The following is a 17,486-nucleotide window of genomic DNA, read 5'->3' as shown; positions in this document are numbered from 1 at the left end:
GTATTCTTAACTGTGAGTGAATTACAACGTCCCTATCTTCCTTGAAAGAATCTCTCAAAACTCACTTATAACTAGCTTTCAAACTCTGATCAACAACCCCCATTTTACTCGCACTTGGATGAGCACTATGCTTTATGTTTTCCGTTTTTCTTTGTACTATTTCTGTTCTGATTTTATGTAAAGCGTCTTATTATCATCTCTACCTTCCTGCCGCACAGCTGTAAAGAGATCCTGTGGTGCTTACAATCAGATGAGAACAAACAAAAAGAGAATAGCATGGAGGACTCACTGCCAGCGCGGTGGAGTACGAGTTGAAGATGTTGATCCTGAACTCCCTCAGAGCCTTCTTGAAGACGACGTCCACCATGGTGTCCTTCTTACCGTCCTCTGACTCCAGGTCGGCGATCTGCAGGGACACATGATAATGAAGTTCACAGCTAAGCTCATGACAAGTAGATGAGGTGAATAAAGTCAGCACAGGTTTAACCAGACACGTTTAAAAAACTAAAAAACGTTTGAATATAATACTTTTATACAATTATACCTCTTCTAGATTGGATGTGAATGCATCTTCATCTGCAGGAATACAATTCATTTCGGGGCTTCTTTCTATCACGTCCTTATGCCAACTGATGACATTGAGGTCTGGTTATTAACAAAAAACAGGTACACTGACTCCAGAGTAAGATGTTGCTGTTTAGATTTCTTTAAAGGGGACCTATCATGCAAAATTCACTTTTGTACGTCTTTCATACATGAATATGTGTCCCCGGTGTTCCAGGGAACTCACCAAGTGTCAGAAAACACAACCCTCTCTCTTTTCCTCCGTACCCAAATCTCTTAAAAGGGGGCTGCAACGGATCTGATACAGACTGATCCAGATTTGAACACTTCTATGTCGTCACAGAAGTGGCGCTACGGCTATTGGGCCAACTCCACCAATCAGGAGGAGACAGCCACGGACATTGCCGTTCGAAAGCGCTGGAGACGCTGTAGTACATATGCCAGGCCTGCAGATGTTCTCACAGAATCAGCCCGTGCAAAGACAGTGTTAAATTGAGCGAAATGAGAAATGGCTAAAATGGATGATCTGTTTGGTATTTTGAAAAATAAAAAGTATAAATATGCCTTATATAGGTATGGTCCTACACTATATTTTTCAAATATAGCATGATAGGTCCACTTTAAATTATATTATTAATGCTGCTTTTGAGCTGCACCAACATAATTATATTAACCTCAGTTGTGTTGGGGTGGCGGAGAAAGATATCTCAAACCCTGACAATACAACTTTAATCATGCCCCTCTAATTTTGAGGGGACTGAACATTGAAGTTACATATATTAAAAGGCACGTCTACAGATACATACTGTACACAACTAAATGAAATGGACAACAGAGCCTTTGGGAGAACCAAACAAAAATACTATGTCAGTGCATGTGTGTGTTTGAGTATGGGTGTGTGTGTGTGTGTGTGTGTGTGTGTGTGTGTGTGTGTGTGTGTGTGTGTGTGTGTGTGTGTGTGTGTGTGTGTGTGTGTGTGTGTGTGTGTGTGTGTGTGTGTGTGTGTGTATATGTGCAGGGTTTCCCACACATAGACTATACTTGGGCGGGCCGCCCAGGTATATTAACGGCCGCCCAAGTATATATTTTTTTTTATTAGTCCGTGACCACGACGCCATCTGCGATCGATTAACTTGTGGACAATGATCCCTAGCTCCCTTGCACTGATCTCGCCTCCTTCTGGCCTGTTAAGTGGCCTGCCTCACACAGGGTGACTGGCTGTCCACATGATGTGGCCTGCCGACATGGCCACTGTCATACAGATCATAAATCAAAGCCCTTGATTGGTCTCTGTGTCATTCAAGCTTGGGATAAGCTCAGCTCAGGTGAGGTAGTCACCAGTTATGTAAACACATATTAAGGTGAAAAAAGGTAAGATACACTTTTAAAACTTGTTGAGAGAAAACTAGTCTTTGCTGCTGCCTCAAAGAGGAGCAGGGGGAGACGATGGAGACAGGAGAGGCTGATTCAGGAGCACAGACACACTCACAACTATAAATGAACCAGTGTTTTTTTCATATTGGAAATGGTATGTTATTGGTTATGGCCATGATTTTATGATTATTGAAATGTATACAGTTCTGTTTAATATAGGTGTTTCCATAGATCTAGTCTCTATATTTTCCCCTCAAAATGCACCAGATTGATGCATTTAACTCCAAAATAAAAAATAAAATCTTACCGGGGGGGCATGCCCCTGGACCCCCTAGAGGATTTGAGGTCGACCCCCACTAAAAATCACATGGATAGGTTCCTAAATACATTTATAAATACATTTATTTTTTTAAATAGTAACCCATTTCCATATGTTCATGTGTGGGTAGTAGATTTAAACTATAGGGCTATCATTAAGGCCCCTGCCTGTACCTGTTCGCTCTGCCATCGCGTGAAGGGTCTGCTAACAAGCGACCAACAGAAAGGTTAATGTTGTTGCACGTCACCTCACCCCCCCCCCCCCCCCCCCGCTACCACCACTACCGCTATTTCAGATATGTGGGAAACAGATCTGTGGGAAACACTGGCAGTTAATGGACCAGCACCAGAGGTGTTCCCATACACACAGGCGTTGGAGCTGTTCTTCATGAAATCCCAGAAGGATGAATTGCTCTGACAAACAGTGCCATCTTTGCGCAAAATGATTATACAGGAATGAAAAGTCAAAACTTGTTAAAACTTTTTTTTCTTTTTTTTTTCGGGCTGACAATTTATGTATTTAAGAAGATTTTGAACCTTGAGTTTAAGGTAACTTTACACTTTTATAGATACACTTTTGGTGATCTACACAAAACGACAGGTTGGCCCTCTGACCTTCTTCATGAGGAAGTCGTTCATGGTGCGGTAGTCGTGAGCCGAGCTGAGGATGTGCAGCGCGTCGTTCTGCCACTGCGCCGGCTCCAGAGCGACGCTGCTGATCTTCACGCTGCGACGCCTCCTCATCTTAGGAGACGGCTCCTTGTTCTCCTTACTGACCGCCCGAGAGGAAGAGGAGGCCTCCACATCTGGAATGTGAGGAGGAGATGGAGGGCCTACTGGAAGGTAAGAGACACACATGGAGAAGAAGGTGGAGAGAAGATGGATAATAAGGTTTTGTGTTAATTGTAGGAGCCAAAATGCTTTAGTAGCTTATTATTTGTTAACACCACAAACACGTGTAATGGGTTGTTTCCGGTAATTGTCACATGGGCGTGGTTAATGGTATGTAGGGCACCTGGTGTATGTGGAGGTTTAGTAGGCAAGGCAAGTTTATTTATATAGCACCTTTCAACACAAGGCAATTCAAAGTGCTTTACAAAAAATGATAATGGAATTTAAAATCAGTCATTAAAAAGAAAAGCTAATAAAATAAACATTAAAAGAAAAAATACATGGATAAAAGTTACAGTGCAGTTTAAGATGTAGTAACATGACAATGGGGGTAAGGTTAGCTCTGATATCTTTTGTTGACCGTACGATTATGTTTGTTAATTGTTATGAGTTACAATATTAAATATCCTTAAAACGTAGAGTTCAGTACAGACTTGATTATTTATACGCGTCACAACAATGAGCGAAGTTTAGCTTCAGAGCGGCCACACGGTCAATGGCAATGTAGCCGCCACATTAATACAGATACTGAAATCTGCATTAAATAATATACTATAGTTTACTGTACAGAGCTAGTCGTCATGACTCCTGATCTCCTTGTGGAAGAAGGCAACCAAAACTGAATCATGTTTGCAGATACATTTCTTTTACCATGTGCTTCTACAGATTCGCTCCTGCTGGCCTCTCGCAACAGTTTTTTCTCGCTCTTTGTCTTACTCCAGAACCGGATCCTTCCTTTCATCCTGCTGAATCACACAACACACAATTGATTGATTATATTTCATTCATTTAAGAACATACAAACACTAACCCACCCCCAACTAAATGTAAGAACACTAAATGATTTTATCATTTGCTGTCAATTATTTGTGTCCCTCAATAATGCATCGCTATGTCACACTGCAGTTGCTAAGTAACCCTACTAAAGAGACACGGGTTCAACACAAGGTCAGTAAGTGTTTTCTTTAAATCAATGATCAGTGGCGAGCCGTGACTTTTATACCTAGGCCCTCTGACCCCCACCCGTTCCCTCAGAAAAAAGAAAAAAAATAGTTATTACGTCACAGTGTTATTACGTATATCGGAATATCAAATCAACGGCACGGGGTGCAAAACGCATCAATGAAAGCGACCCTTCACCACACAAAACATCACCTGTAAATAACCCAATCTGTGTTCTTTGAAATTGAAAAGGATATTGCATTGTGTTTGTTACTTTCGTTGCAGTTGTATGTCTTAAGTGTAATTTGGCATGCTTTTATTTTGAAGGCGAGTTTACGCTGTTGACAGGAAGTTGTTGTTGCTATGGAAACAAGAAAAGTTTCACAGCGGGCGGAACTTGTCATAATGTCGGCGATAATAAAACCCACCCATTTAGAGGGAAGATATGATTGGTCAATTGTACGGTCATTTGACATTACTCTCTTGTTCAGTTACTATAGCGGGTCCTCCACCAATCAGCTCCTGTCTTCACCTCAGAGACGAGCTTCTTTCATTTAACCCTTCACATTCAAACAGAAACTGAATAGGCAGATTCGAAGGATTTATTTCTATGGAAATGTTATTTTAAATACAATTAAATCGAGTTATTTTGGTCAAACTAATGAAAAATATAACAAAAAATATATATAAAAAAAAAAAATGTTTTTAAATATTATTTTGTAGAATATCTTAGGCCTTCAGAGAGGGCCTAGAGGACCCTGACGGCTCGCCACTGTCAATGATATTCTATATTTCTCTTTTGCTACACGGTTAAAGCTGATGCAGTCTGCTTTAAACCTGTTAACACTGGAGTTACCAGGAGCATACTTTTCTATACATTATGTTATTTTAGACTCTTACCCTCCATCCTGACTGGAGGTTTTCCTGAGGACTTCCACCTTGCCCAGGTCTCCTGACGACATGGTCTTATGGATCTTCTTCTGGTCTTTGTGAGATGACTGGAGAGCAGAGAACAACAACCGGGTGAGAAACAAACATTATTTACGGTATATGACAGATTGGCTGTTTTTGTTTGTGCCTTATGGACAGGATTATAGTAAATCAGGAGAACATCGTGAGGTTAATTACTTATTATTCTGGTTCTAGTTATAGTAGATTTACTGATTATGCTACTGATATTAAATCTACTGAATCTGAAGAGATGGAGAGATGTTTTTAGATGTTGAGAGAGGAACAGAAGTCATGCTGGTAAGATCCGTTTGAGTTCAAATAAGGCTGTTAGTGAGAAGTCTCTCTGCTCGAGGTCTCCAGCATGCAGGAGCAGTAGAAGTCTTGTTTTCAGGACAAGATCTTCAGTCTGTCTTTACTGTTAAAACCTCAGTGTATTGTTAATAAAAAAGATGAAGAGATAGAGCCTCGAGGTGATGCTGATTCTCAGACCGACAGCCACCAGAGCGACGTGCAAAGCGACGGTAACGGTGTGTTGGAGCGACGCGGAGAAACATCAGTGTGATTGGTCGGACTGTAGCTGGGCAGAAACAGTCCTACAGTAGTGAAATATTCGACGGGAGGGGGTTAGAAGTGTTAAAAGGCTCCTCCTGACGCTCGTAGAGCTCCACCTGAGAGGAAGGTGGAGGAGCAGAAGTGGAGACAGGAAACATTCGGGTTTCTTAGAGGCCATGGGACCTCCGGAGATCCGGTGTTTTTACCATCTCGGAGTCACTTTGACAGTCGTCCTCGGGGAGGGCGAGCGGGGGGGACGGAAGGGGGGGCAGCGTGTGGGCGGGGGTGTAGTACTCGTCGTCGTCGTCGGACTGCGTGGCGCCCTCAGAGTTACAGCGCGTCAGGAAGTCGGAGCGCGTCCGGGACATTCGCGCTTTCTTTTTGGGGCCGGGGCGACCCACCTGCTACCAGGCAACCACAGGGACATCAGGTCAGCTGCTCACATGAGAGTGTGTGTGTGTGTGTGTGTGTGTGTGTGTGTGTGTGTGTGTGTGTGTGTGTGTGTGTGTGTGTGTGTGTGTGTGTGTGTGTGTGTGTGTGTGTGTGTGTGTGTGTGTGTGTGTGTGTGTGTGTGTGTGTGTGTGTGTGTGTGTGTGTGTGTGTGTGTGTGTGTGTGTGTGTGTGTGTGTGTGTGTGTGTGTCCTACCTCTCTGTTTCTGGACCCAGATTTAGAGTCGTTTCTGAACATGGCGAGAGATCTTTCCTGGTTCACCAAATCCTTATCTGACCTGCAACACAGAACCAGAAAATCATTAAACAAAAGGCACAAAGGTACTTTATATTTGTCTTCACTCTATCGATGCTTCTCTAGAAATATCTCATTTCTCCAGTAGAAATAAAAGCAGTACAAAAATACATACATCTTCTGAAAATGTTTGGCCACAGGCCTGAAAGCAATGCTACTGAATATTTGAGATTAAGTTATTCAACAATTGTATTCATATTTGTTATGTATTATCTAAGTCAGGGGTGCCCACACTTTTTCAGCTTGAGAGCTACTTTTAAAATGACCAAAAAAAAAAGAAAATCTATATTTTTTATTTTAAAATGTTCAATGCCATGCGATCTACCCACACTACCTTCTCAATCAACCGGTCGATCGTGATCTACGTATTGGGCACCCCTGATCTAAGTCATGTGTTTGGACTTTTCCAAAAATGATTTAGTCCTCTGTTGTTATGATTTCAATGGGGTTTTGAGTTATTTTGAGTTTTTCTAAAAGCAGATTTGGTACTTTATGTAAAAGATTATGTGAATAAAACGTTTCCAGTATGGTGTCAAGCTTACTTGGAGAATGGCAGCTTGCGTCTGGGCGGGGAGAACACGCTGTTGGAGGGTTTCTCCACCATGTTCACGATCACAGTCTGAGCCGAGCTCTTCTTCTGGGCTTTGGGAGGTTTGGTGTCCAGCACGGGGCTCGGGGCGTCCTGCGCCGGGCGGCTCGTCTTCCTCTCCGGCTGCCGGGGGGGGGCGGGGGGAGGGCTGGGCTTCGGCTGCAGGACGATCTGGATGTCCACCTCTGAGGCGCAGACCCCGGATTCTGGACTTAAAGACGGGACTTCAGGGGATTTGTCCGCCTCACATACATCACTCTCAGGCTGGGTAACAATCCCTACAGGTTGCTCCATCCCTACAACCTCTGGGTCTGTAGCGGGGGTCATGTCGGGGGCTGATGCTGCTTCAGGAGCTCCTTCTAGGATGTGGGCTGCCAGCAGCTCCCCCTCCTCCAATGGACTCTCCTTCTGCATACTGATCAGGACCACCACAGGCCTCCGAGACGTGGACTCCCTTCTCTCGGATTTGCTGGGGCTTTCGAATGTCGGTTCGTGAACTGGACTTTGGTCAGAAGCGATATAAAACGTTGCCCTCCCACCCTCTGCTTGGTTTGGCGGCTCCATCACTGGCTGTTCATTCAAGTTAGCGTCTCTCTCGTGGAGTTGCATATGCAGCGCAGTAGACTCTGGGATAACACCTCCAGAGCCGTCGGTCTCCATGTCCTCCACACTGAGGAGCTCAAAACTACCGTGACTAGCTGGAGACCCCCGAGGGGAAAGTCTGTGAGGGTCTTCCAGAGCACAGGTGCTGGTTTCAGGGACGGACTCTTCCTGCACGCTGGTGGTCCGGACCTTCAGAAGCTCTAAGCTGAACTGAGCCTGTTCCAGCTCTCTCATCCGTCGGCTATTTCTCTTTATCCTGATCTTATCGCTGGTCTCGTCCATGCTCATGCTCATGCTCCGGCTCCGCTCAGAGTCCTCCTCTCTCTCCATGTCTCCCCCGTCTAACACGGCAGGCTGAGGGTCTTCAGTCAGTTCTACTGAAATATCCTGATCGCAAACTTCCTGTCCTGATGCGGTGAGGTCCTCGATGGCTCCTGCATCCATCTCTGCTGCTGCTGGACTCGGATGTCTCTCATGCTGCTCCTTCACGTCCCTGAACCTTATAAGTGGAGAACGCAAGAGTGTAATGAGCAAAGGTCTCCACACAGAGCAGGCAGAACATGTCATATAACAAACGAACACACACACATTTAGCTAAAAAGAAACATCGAATTTGTGGTTTCTACAGACTTCCACGTCCACACTCACCTGTTCTCTGTGGATGTATTACTAACCCCCCTACAAGTGGTTCTGCATGTCCTTATTAATATACACTATTGATCATAGCTGCTTTAACCAATCCCCTATCCTAAATCAAAACGTCCTGCTTGTAAGAAGATGCTGATTATATTGTTTTACAAAACAAAAGACGATCCGCCTGCTCGCTAAGAAGCTTCAAGAAAGTCAAGTGGGACATAATGTGCCCCTAAGAGAAGCTGATTATGCACCGTAATCCTTTTACGTAATAAAAAAAACAGTTCACTCAAACCGCATTGTTTGCATTATTATTTTATTCAAAGCTAAACCCCAGATATTTTATTGTTTTTTGGAATACAGATTTTCAAAGATCATGATGCCTAAAGAAGGTTTTTATGAACGAAAAATTAACTCAGATCTGACAGGAAATGAAACCTCTCCTTTCACACAATTTCATCATCCTTTCTACAACATCTGCATCTTGTAGACTATTCTGCACTATTTCTACTATATTCTATTTTATTGTATTTACTTGCACTATTGTATCTGTTTATTGTGTTGCACTGTTGGAAGAGCCTGGGACCTAAGATGTCAGAACTACACTAGCTTTGCACACATGACAATACAAGCCTTGAATCTTGAATACAACTAAATGTAATCTGATTATTAATCTGATTATTATAACAAGATTCACCTGAGTCTGGCCAGGTGTCCCCTGCTTCTGGCCTGCAGCAGCGTCACCGCCCTGCTCGTCCTGCGGTAGCGGCTCCGCTCCCTGAATCCTCTCCATGCTGATTGGATGCTTACGGCTGCCTCAGATCTGCGCTGCCGGCACTTCCTCCAGCTCCTCTGGATGACGACGGCAGAGTCTCGGCACTGCAGGAACCTCCGCCGCTGCCTGTAGCTCCTCCAGGCCGCCTGCACACACACCGCCGCCGCCTCCTCCTCTTCCTCATCCTCCTCCCGGTCCATGGTGGACTGTTTGAGAAGGCAGCATCGCCACCATCGCTGCAGAAAAAGGGAAAATATTTGTTCAATACCACGGAAATACAGTCTGGTTGTGGATGTTTATCCATTTCTACAGTAGACTTCCAAGTATAAACCAAATCATTGTTTGAGTTAGGGCTGCTCGATTTTGGCAAAAATCATAATCTCGATTATTTGGGTTAATAATTGTGATTGCGATTATTAAATGTGATTATTCATTGACTTTGAAAACATCCATTTATAGGAGAAAAATGTTTTAACAGTATGTTTGTAACAGTTGATTACCCTGAACTTTAAGAATAATTCAACTGAAAAAAAAAAAAAAAAGTAATAATAATAAAAAAAATAATCGTTTTATTTCGATTACGTTGTTTTCGTAATCGTTGCAAGCCATAATCGTAATCACGATTAAAATACAATTAAAATACGATTAATTGAGCAGCCCTAATTTGAGTTGACAAAAACATGCTTATTTACTAGTTTTCCCCTTCATGTTTGATGCACACGAACAATTTACCCCCCCCCCAATATTTCCCATGTCAGTCCCTCTAGAAAAACCTCACTTATCACTTGTTGACGCTTTTACCCAAAGCGATTTACATGCACTCGATACTGTGGGCAATAGCCACATTAGCAAAAATCCCTGTTCCACACATTCCCCCACGCCACAGAAAATGAGCACAATACTGTAGGTCTTCTTTAAATCGAAATGTTTACAGTAAGACTAACTATTCTGTCACACAGAGGAACTAACAAAGTTAATTACGAATAAGATATTAAAGGGTTTCTAATGTAAGTTACACTTTAAAACGTTTTTAATGAAGTTATCATGTTGTTACAATATGATTGAACATGTTTCAATAGTAGAAATCTATTTAGGAAAGAGAGACAGTAATATTAAAAGCAGTAAAAGCTATATTAATAACTGGATCGATCTTTTTTAATGGGGAGGCTATATTTACATCCCTGTATATCTAGAGTAAAGGAACCAGTATTAATCACGTAATGCCTACACAGACTAAGTAGTGCTTAATGCACTACGGACACTTGGCTGGGCAGGATTGTTAGATTGATTCACAGCAACCATTTTAGAGCTAATCATAATCTGAAATATTGTTTTAAGTCCATAAACGAAATCTCAGAACTCTTTTCCCACCCAAAAGATCTCACCTGGACGACGGAGGCAGCTCTCCTCATTTCCAAAAAGTGCTTCCTCTCCAGGACGGCTCTGAAGCGGCGCTGCAGCGTGACGATCCTCCGCAGGACCTCCTGGTGGAGGAGAGTCTGAAGACGCTGCCGCTCCGCCTCCCGCAGGAACACCTGCATCAGAGCAGCATCTCAATAAGACTGCCACGAAGACAGCTCGGACATTAAAGGTCCCTACTGTTTGGCATCCATATATTACAGCTCTCAGATACAGAACATGTCTCTGAAGTGTTTGGCTCCAAACAGCAAACAGATCATTGCAGCATTACCCATAATCCCCTCTGTTTCAGCCCTGTTTCCAAAGTGCTGATTCTCTGTCTGTTACTTTAGATGAAAATAAGGAGCCCCTCCCCACGCCCCTCTGAGAGACATTTGGTTACAAAGAACTCAATGGTGCTCTAGGAGGAGATTCAGGTGATAAGGGGGGGGGGGGTTACCTTGGTTGCTGATTGGCTAATGGCTACACAAGACAACACATCGTTATGACATCATAAAGTGGCCAAAATCTGATCAGCTCATTTTCAGACAGGTTTTTATAGAAATGGATCAAAAAGAGAGAGAATCTTTGTTCCTGAAACTTTCAGAGTCTCTTTCCACAGAGGGGACACATGTTGATGTAGAAGAGACATGAAGAAGAGGGGACACATGTTGATGTAGAAGAGACATGAAGAAGAGGGGACACATGTTGATGTAGAAGAGACATGAAGAAGAGGGGACACATGTTGATGTAGAAGAGACATGAAGAAGAGGGGACACATGTTGATGTAGAAGAGACATGAAGAAGAGGGGACACATGTTGATGTAGAAGAGACATGAAGAAGAGGGGACACATGTTGATGTAGAAGAGACATGGAGAAGAGGGGACACATGTTGATGTAGAAGAGACATGAAGAAGAGGGGACACATGTTGATGTAGAAGAGACATGGAGAAGAGGGGACACATGTTGATGTAGAAGAGACATGAAGAAGAAGGGACACATGTTGATGTAGAAGAGACATGAAGAAGAGGGGACACATGTTGATGTAGAAGAGACATGGAGAAGAGGGGACACATGTTGATGTAGAAGAGACATGGAGAAGAGGGGACACATGTTGATGTAGAAGAGACACGAAGAAGAGGGGACACATGTTGATGTAGAAGAGACATGAAGAAGAAGGGACACATGTTGATGTAGAAGAGACATGAAGAAGAGGGGACACATGTTGATGTAGAAGAGACATGGAGAAGAGGGGACACATGTTGATGTAGAAGAGACATGAAGAAGAGGGGACACATGTTGATGTAGAAGAGACATGAAGAAGAGGGGACACATGTTGATGTAGAAGAGACATGGAGAAGAGGGGACACATGTTGATGTAGAAGAGACATGGAGAAGAGGGGACACATGTTGATGTGGAAGAGACATGAAGAAGAGGGGACACATGTTGATGTAGAAGAGACATGAAGAAGAGGGGACACATGTTGATGTAGAAGAGACATGGAGAAGAGGGGACACATGTTGATGTAGAAGAGACATGGAGAAGAGGGGACACATGTTGATGTAGAAGAGACATGGAGAAGAGGGGACACATGTTGATGTAGAAGAGACATGAAGAAGAGGGGACACATGTTGATGTAGAGGAGACATGAAGAAGTGGATTTTGCATAATAGGGGACCGTTAAAGATAGAATGCTTCCCAGAGTCCGTACCATGGTGTTTCCCACTTGATACCCAGCAGGCGGCAGGTGGATCCGTCTGAAGAACTCCCTGATGCCCGACTTGGTGGGACTCGTGCCTCGAGGCAGCAGGATGTGAAAGTGACGCACAAAGTCCTGCAACATGGGGAAGGCGTGGTCAGTAAAGAAGCTTTAAATACATATGGGGCGTCAGGGTAAACTGAGATGGATTTGAAATCTCCCCCAGGATGTAGAACATCTAAGTGTCTCAATATAGCAAATATATATGGCTGCTATTTCATTCAAAATGTAAATATGACATTATAACAACTGTATTGCTAGTAGATGAATACCTGAGTATCTCAACATCGAGCCATATGTGTGCAGCATTACAGACTAAGACAAGAATCAGAATCTGCTTTATTTGCCAAGTATGAGTTTGAGTCATACAAAAAAACGTGTTATCAACAGATAGCAGTGTTCCGTCTACACACAGTGCCACACGCAAAAACAGCAGGGTACATACAGCTTAAAACATATATATTAAAGATCAGTAATATGACATCGATTTTGGCAAAAATCATAATCTCGATTATTTGGGTCAATAATTGTAATTGCGATTATTAAATGCGATTATTCATTGACTTTGAAAACATCCATTTATTGGAGAAAAAACATTTGAACAGTATATTTTTAACAGTTGATTACCCTGAACTTTAAGTATAATTCAAATGAAAAAAAATTCAACTGAAAAAAAAAGTATTTAAAAAAAAAAAAAAAAAGTAATAATAAAAAAATAATCGTTTTATTTCGATTACGTTGCTTTCGTAATCGTTGCAAGCCATAATCGTAATCGCGATTAAAATACGATTAATTGAGCAGCCCTACATGTATGCATACAATATGAAAAGGGCAAAGCAAGAAACAATACAATACACATTTAAACATGGAAATACAGATGCTAACTATGCTAATTATCTGGCAAATGCTAGAAATAAATACAATTGTACCACTGACACGGCATCATCTTAGATCTGAAGTTAGCAGAGGTACAAATACTTCGAGACTGAACTTAAGTACATTTTTCTGGTATCAGTACTTTACTCCACTACTTATTTTTCGGACGACTTTTACTTCTTACAATTTGAACCCAAATACCTGTACTTTCTACTTCTTACATGTTTAACCCAAAGACCTGTACTTTCTACTTCTTACATGTTGAACCCAAATTCCTGTACTTTCTACTTCTTACATGTTGAACCCAAATACCTGTACTTTCTATTTCTTACATGTTGAACCCAAATACCTGTACTTTCTACTTCTTACATGTTGAACCCAAATACCTGTACTTTCTATTTCTTACATGTTGAACCCAAATACCTGTACTTTCTACTTCTTACATGTTGAACACAAATACCTGTACTTTCTACTTCTTACATGTTGAACTCAAATACCTGTACTTTCTACTTCTTACATGTTGAACCCAAATACCTGTACTTTCTACTTCTTACATGTGAACTCAAATACCTGTACTTTCTACTTCTTACATGTTGAACACAAATACCTGTACTTTCTACTTCTTACATGTTGAACTCAAATACCTGTACTTTCTACTTCTCACATGTTGAACCCAAATACCTGTACTTTCTACTTTTTACATGTTGAACACAAATACCTGTACTTTCTACTTCTTACATGTTGAACCCAAATACCTGTACTTTCTACTTCTTACATGTTGAACCCAAATACCTGTACTCTCTACTTCTTACATGTTGAACACAAATACCTGTACTTTCTACTTCTTACATGTTGAACTCAAATACCTGTACTTTCTACTTCTCACATGTTGAACCCAAATACCTGTACTTTCTACTTCTTACATGTTGAACACAAATACCTGTACTTTCTACTTCTTACATGTTGAACACAAATACCTGTACTTTCTACTTCTTACATGTTGAACCCAAATACCTGTACTTTCTACTTCTTACATGTTGAACCCAAATACCTGTACTTTCTACTTCTCACATGTTGAACCCAAATACCTGTACTTTCTACTTCACTCATTTCCCAAACAGCTGGTTCCTTTAGTCTGAATGTGTGTTTGGTGCGTGATCATTATTATTTAGAATCATTGCGTGCCTATTGATTTGAACACGATCCGTGTATCCATCACTTCCTGGTCTTCTCTAAAGAAGAGGGACCAATGGAAACGTTGTCATGTTGCCGTTGTTCAGCATGGAAATATTCATTAGCTAACAATGACATTATTGTTCTATTAATATAAAGGGAGGTCAGGTACTCTTTAAAACAGCTGCTAGTTATGGGTACTTTTTACTGAAGTACACTTCAAAGCCTCTTTACTTTTACTTGAGTAAAGAAGTTTAGTCAGTACTTCTACTTTTACCAGAGTATTTTTAAACACCAGTATCTGTACTTCTACTTGAGTAAAAGATGTGTGTACTTTTGCCATCTCTGGTATTTTAGATATAAGTAGTGGAGTATTACCTGGAAGGTGTACTTGATGTTGTATCCGGACTGTCGGATCCGGACGGTCTCCAGCATGCCCGTGTATCTGAGCTGTCGGAGCACCAGGCTGTCGTTGAAACGCAACGGCAGCTGACATAGAGAGAGAGAGAGAGAGAGAGAGAGAGAGAGAGAGAGAGAGAGAGAGAGAGAGAGAGAGAGAGAACAGTATTAATACAAAAAAACAGAAGCTAGTCATTAAGAGAAGTATTAACATGATGATTATTTTGCACCAGAACTTACCTTCTCAGCGTTGGAGCGAATACACTTCACAAAGTACGGCTCTGATTGGTCGAGAGTCTCCATCAGCTTATTGAGGGACGCCTGCACACACAAACAAAAAATACAATTGTAGAGAATAATGCTGTAATTTAGTTTATTAATACAACAATTACTAACAAGAAAATCAATCTATATAAACTAGGGTTAAGTTGCAGAGCAGTGTATTAAGTAATTAAAGTCACTCCTCCTTCACCAGATGCAACACGAAAGGCCAACCTTTATTATTCTTTTAGTGATTAGAATCAAATAATATATAGACTGTTCTGCAAAATGAGCACTTTAAGCTTATTAAGTGGTTTTCTACAGTTTTTTCAAATCTGCTAAAATTACACTATTATGGGACAACACATTAAAGCTCTTGTCCTGTTAAATGTTTGGCTGCTGCTGAGTCACTAATGTTGTTGTAATTCACTGATCTTCCAGCAGGGGGCAGCACTGACCTGAAACTGAGCGCTGATGCTGGGCGGCTTCTTCTTCTTGTGCAGGTGGAGCAGAGACTTGGTGATGCGGTCGTGGAGCGTCACGCTGCTCAGGTACCGCAGAGACTTAATGTCCAACAAGTGCTGCAATCACAGAACCAGAACATACGAGAGGATGTGACGGAGGCTGAAAAACACCTTCGTGATTCTTAAAGGTCCCCTATTGTACTGTTTTTCATCAATGTATTATAGCTCTCAGATATATACAGAACATGTCTCTGAAGTGTTCGGCTCCAAACACCAAACAGATCATCGCAGCATTACCCATAATCCCCTCTGTTTCAGCCCTGTTTCCAAAGTGCTGATTCTCTGTCTGCTACTTTAGATGAAAATAAGGAGCCCCTCCCCACACCCCTTTGAGAGAGATTTGGATAAAAAGAACACAACAGCCGCGTTCACACTGCGGTACTTTTCCCACAAAGGTTCATGCGAACTTAGTTCATGATCGCGTTCACACCAAAAAGAGCCGGTACTAAAAGTAGTTCATGCGAACCTTTTTACCCCCTCGAAAGTCCCTGCTAGAAAGCAGGGACTTTCGAGCGGCTCTTTTTTGAGAAAAGAGCTATATTCCTGATTGGCTGGGCGGATTGCAAACCACGCCCCGTAAAACTCCCAAAAAGTTTTGTGAAGCCGCCATTTTATTATCCTCGCATTAGCATTATTAGCATTAGCCCAGCGCAGAAACGCAGAGAGACTAACTTATGGCAACACAAAATAAAACAAGCTGCTGGGACTCCCAGCAGCTTCTACTGAAGCCAGTCCCCAACTCCTGGGACTTCCGGCCGGGGACTTTGGGCGGCAGTATACGCCGTGAAGTGGTTAGCGGCCTGCCAGTAAACCCAAAGCAGAAGAAGAAGAAGTGACGTCAGCGGCTTCATTTGCCTAATCCACCCCCAGGGACTTTTTCTGATGTGAACGCGATCTGTACTTAGTTCATGCGAACTAAAGAGTTCGCATGAACCTTTGTGGGAAAAGTACCGCAGTGTGAACGCGGCTAATGGTGCTCTAGGAGGAGATTCAGGTGATAAGGTGTGGGGGGGTTACCTTGGTTGCTGATTGGCTAATGGTTACACAAGACAAAACATCGTTATGACATCATAAAGTGGCCAAAATCTGATCAGCTCATTTTCAGACAGGTTTTTAGAGAAATGGATCAAAAAGAGAGAGAATCTTTGTTCCTGAAACTTCCAGAGTCTCTTTCCACAGAGGGGACACATGTTGATGTAGAAGAGACATGAAGAAGAGGGGGACACATGTTGATGTAGAAGAGACATGAAGAAGAGGGGACACATGTTGATGTAGAAGAGACATGAAGAAGAGGGGACACATGTTGATGTAGAAGAGACATGAAGAAGAGGGGACACATGTTGATGTAGAAGAGACATGAAGAAGAGGGGACACATGTTGATGTAGAAGAGACATGAAGAAGAGGGGACACATGTTGATGTAGAAGAGACATGAAGAAGAGGGGACACGTGTTGATGTAGAAAAGTGGATTTTGCACAATAGGTGACCTTTAAGATGTTGCCATGTTACATTTCATTGTATTTCATGTAATCTAGCTGATGCTTTTATCCATTAGGATACACATTAAAAACTGCAATAATCCCGTGAGTACATAAGGTTCAAATATGCCAAACCTTTAAGTGCTTCATTCTTGTTTGTTTCTCTAATTGAATGGGAAAAGGTCATTCAAAAGAGGCGTGAGGACTCTGGGCAGTGCTGATATTTGAGTCTTACCTTGGGAAGGCTCGGCTTGCTTTTGATGTTTTTGTTCCTCCTACAGGGGAGACATATTGTGTTTCATTCAAAGAAATTAACACAATAATTCAGTGTATATGTGCGTGCGTGTGTGTGTGTGTGTGTGTGTGTGTGTGTGTGTGTGTGTGTGTGTGTGTGTGTGTGTGTGTGTGTGTGTGTGTGTGTGTGTGTGTGTGTGTGTGTGTGTGTGTGTGTGTGTGTGTGTGTGTGTGTGTGTGTGTGTGTGTGTGTGTGTGTGTGTGTGTGTGTGTGTGAGACTCACAGTAGGATGCCCTGAGCTCTCTCCAGGAGTTTGCTGCTGGTCGAGTTGATGAAGATGCCTTCTTCTTCCAGGGCGGGACTTCCTGTCGAGGAAACACGACCAGACCTGGAGCTGCGACCGTTACAACCGAAGCTGTCCCTGTAGGGGGGAGGAGGGGAGGA

General features: G+C 42.4%; 1 protein-coding gene across 1 annotated transcript in view; it reads right to left on the bottom strand.

Moving 5' to 3' along the window:
- The window catches only part of LOC117447554 (unconventional myosin-IXAa-like), a 171,935-nt gene that overhangs the window by 13,882 nt on the left and 140,567 nt on the right, over positions 1-17,486 (bottom strand). The window contains 15 exon segments of the mRNA XM_034084284.2: positions 290-406; positions 2,872-3,092; positions 3,799-3,893; positions 4,990-5,087; positions 5,799-5,996; positions 6,239-6,320; positions 6,880-8,028; positions 8,860-9,173; positions 10,323-10,472; positions 12,049-12,171; positions 14,524-14,634; positions 14,785-14,865; positions 15,264-15,386; positions 17,043-17,082; positions 17,326-17,463. Coding sequence (XP_033940175.2) covers positions 290-406; positions 2,872-3,092; positions 3,799-3,893; positions 4,990-5,087; positions 5,799-5,996; positions 6,239-6,320; positions 6,880-8,028; positions 8,860-9,173; positions 10,323-10,472; positions 12,049-12,171; positions 14,524-14,634; positions 14,785-14,865; positions 15,264-15,386; positions 17,043-17,082; positions 17,326-17,463 — 3,040 coding nt within the window.

This window comes from Pseudochaenichthys georgianus, chromosome 6, assembly GCF_902827115.2.
Source record: "Pseudochaenichthys georgianus chromosome 6, fPseGeo1.2, whole genome shotgun sequence".
Taxonomy (NCBI): domain Eukaryota; kingdom Metazoa; phylum Chordata; class Actinopteri; order Perciformes; family Channichthyidae; genus Pseudochaenichthys; species Pseudochaenichthys georgianus.
This window is presented reverse-complemented; position numbering and strand designations above follow the sequence as displayed.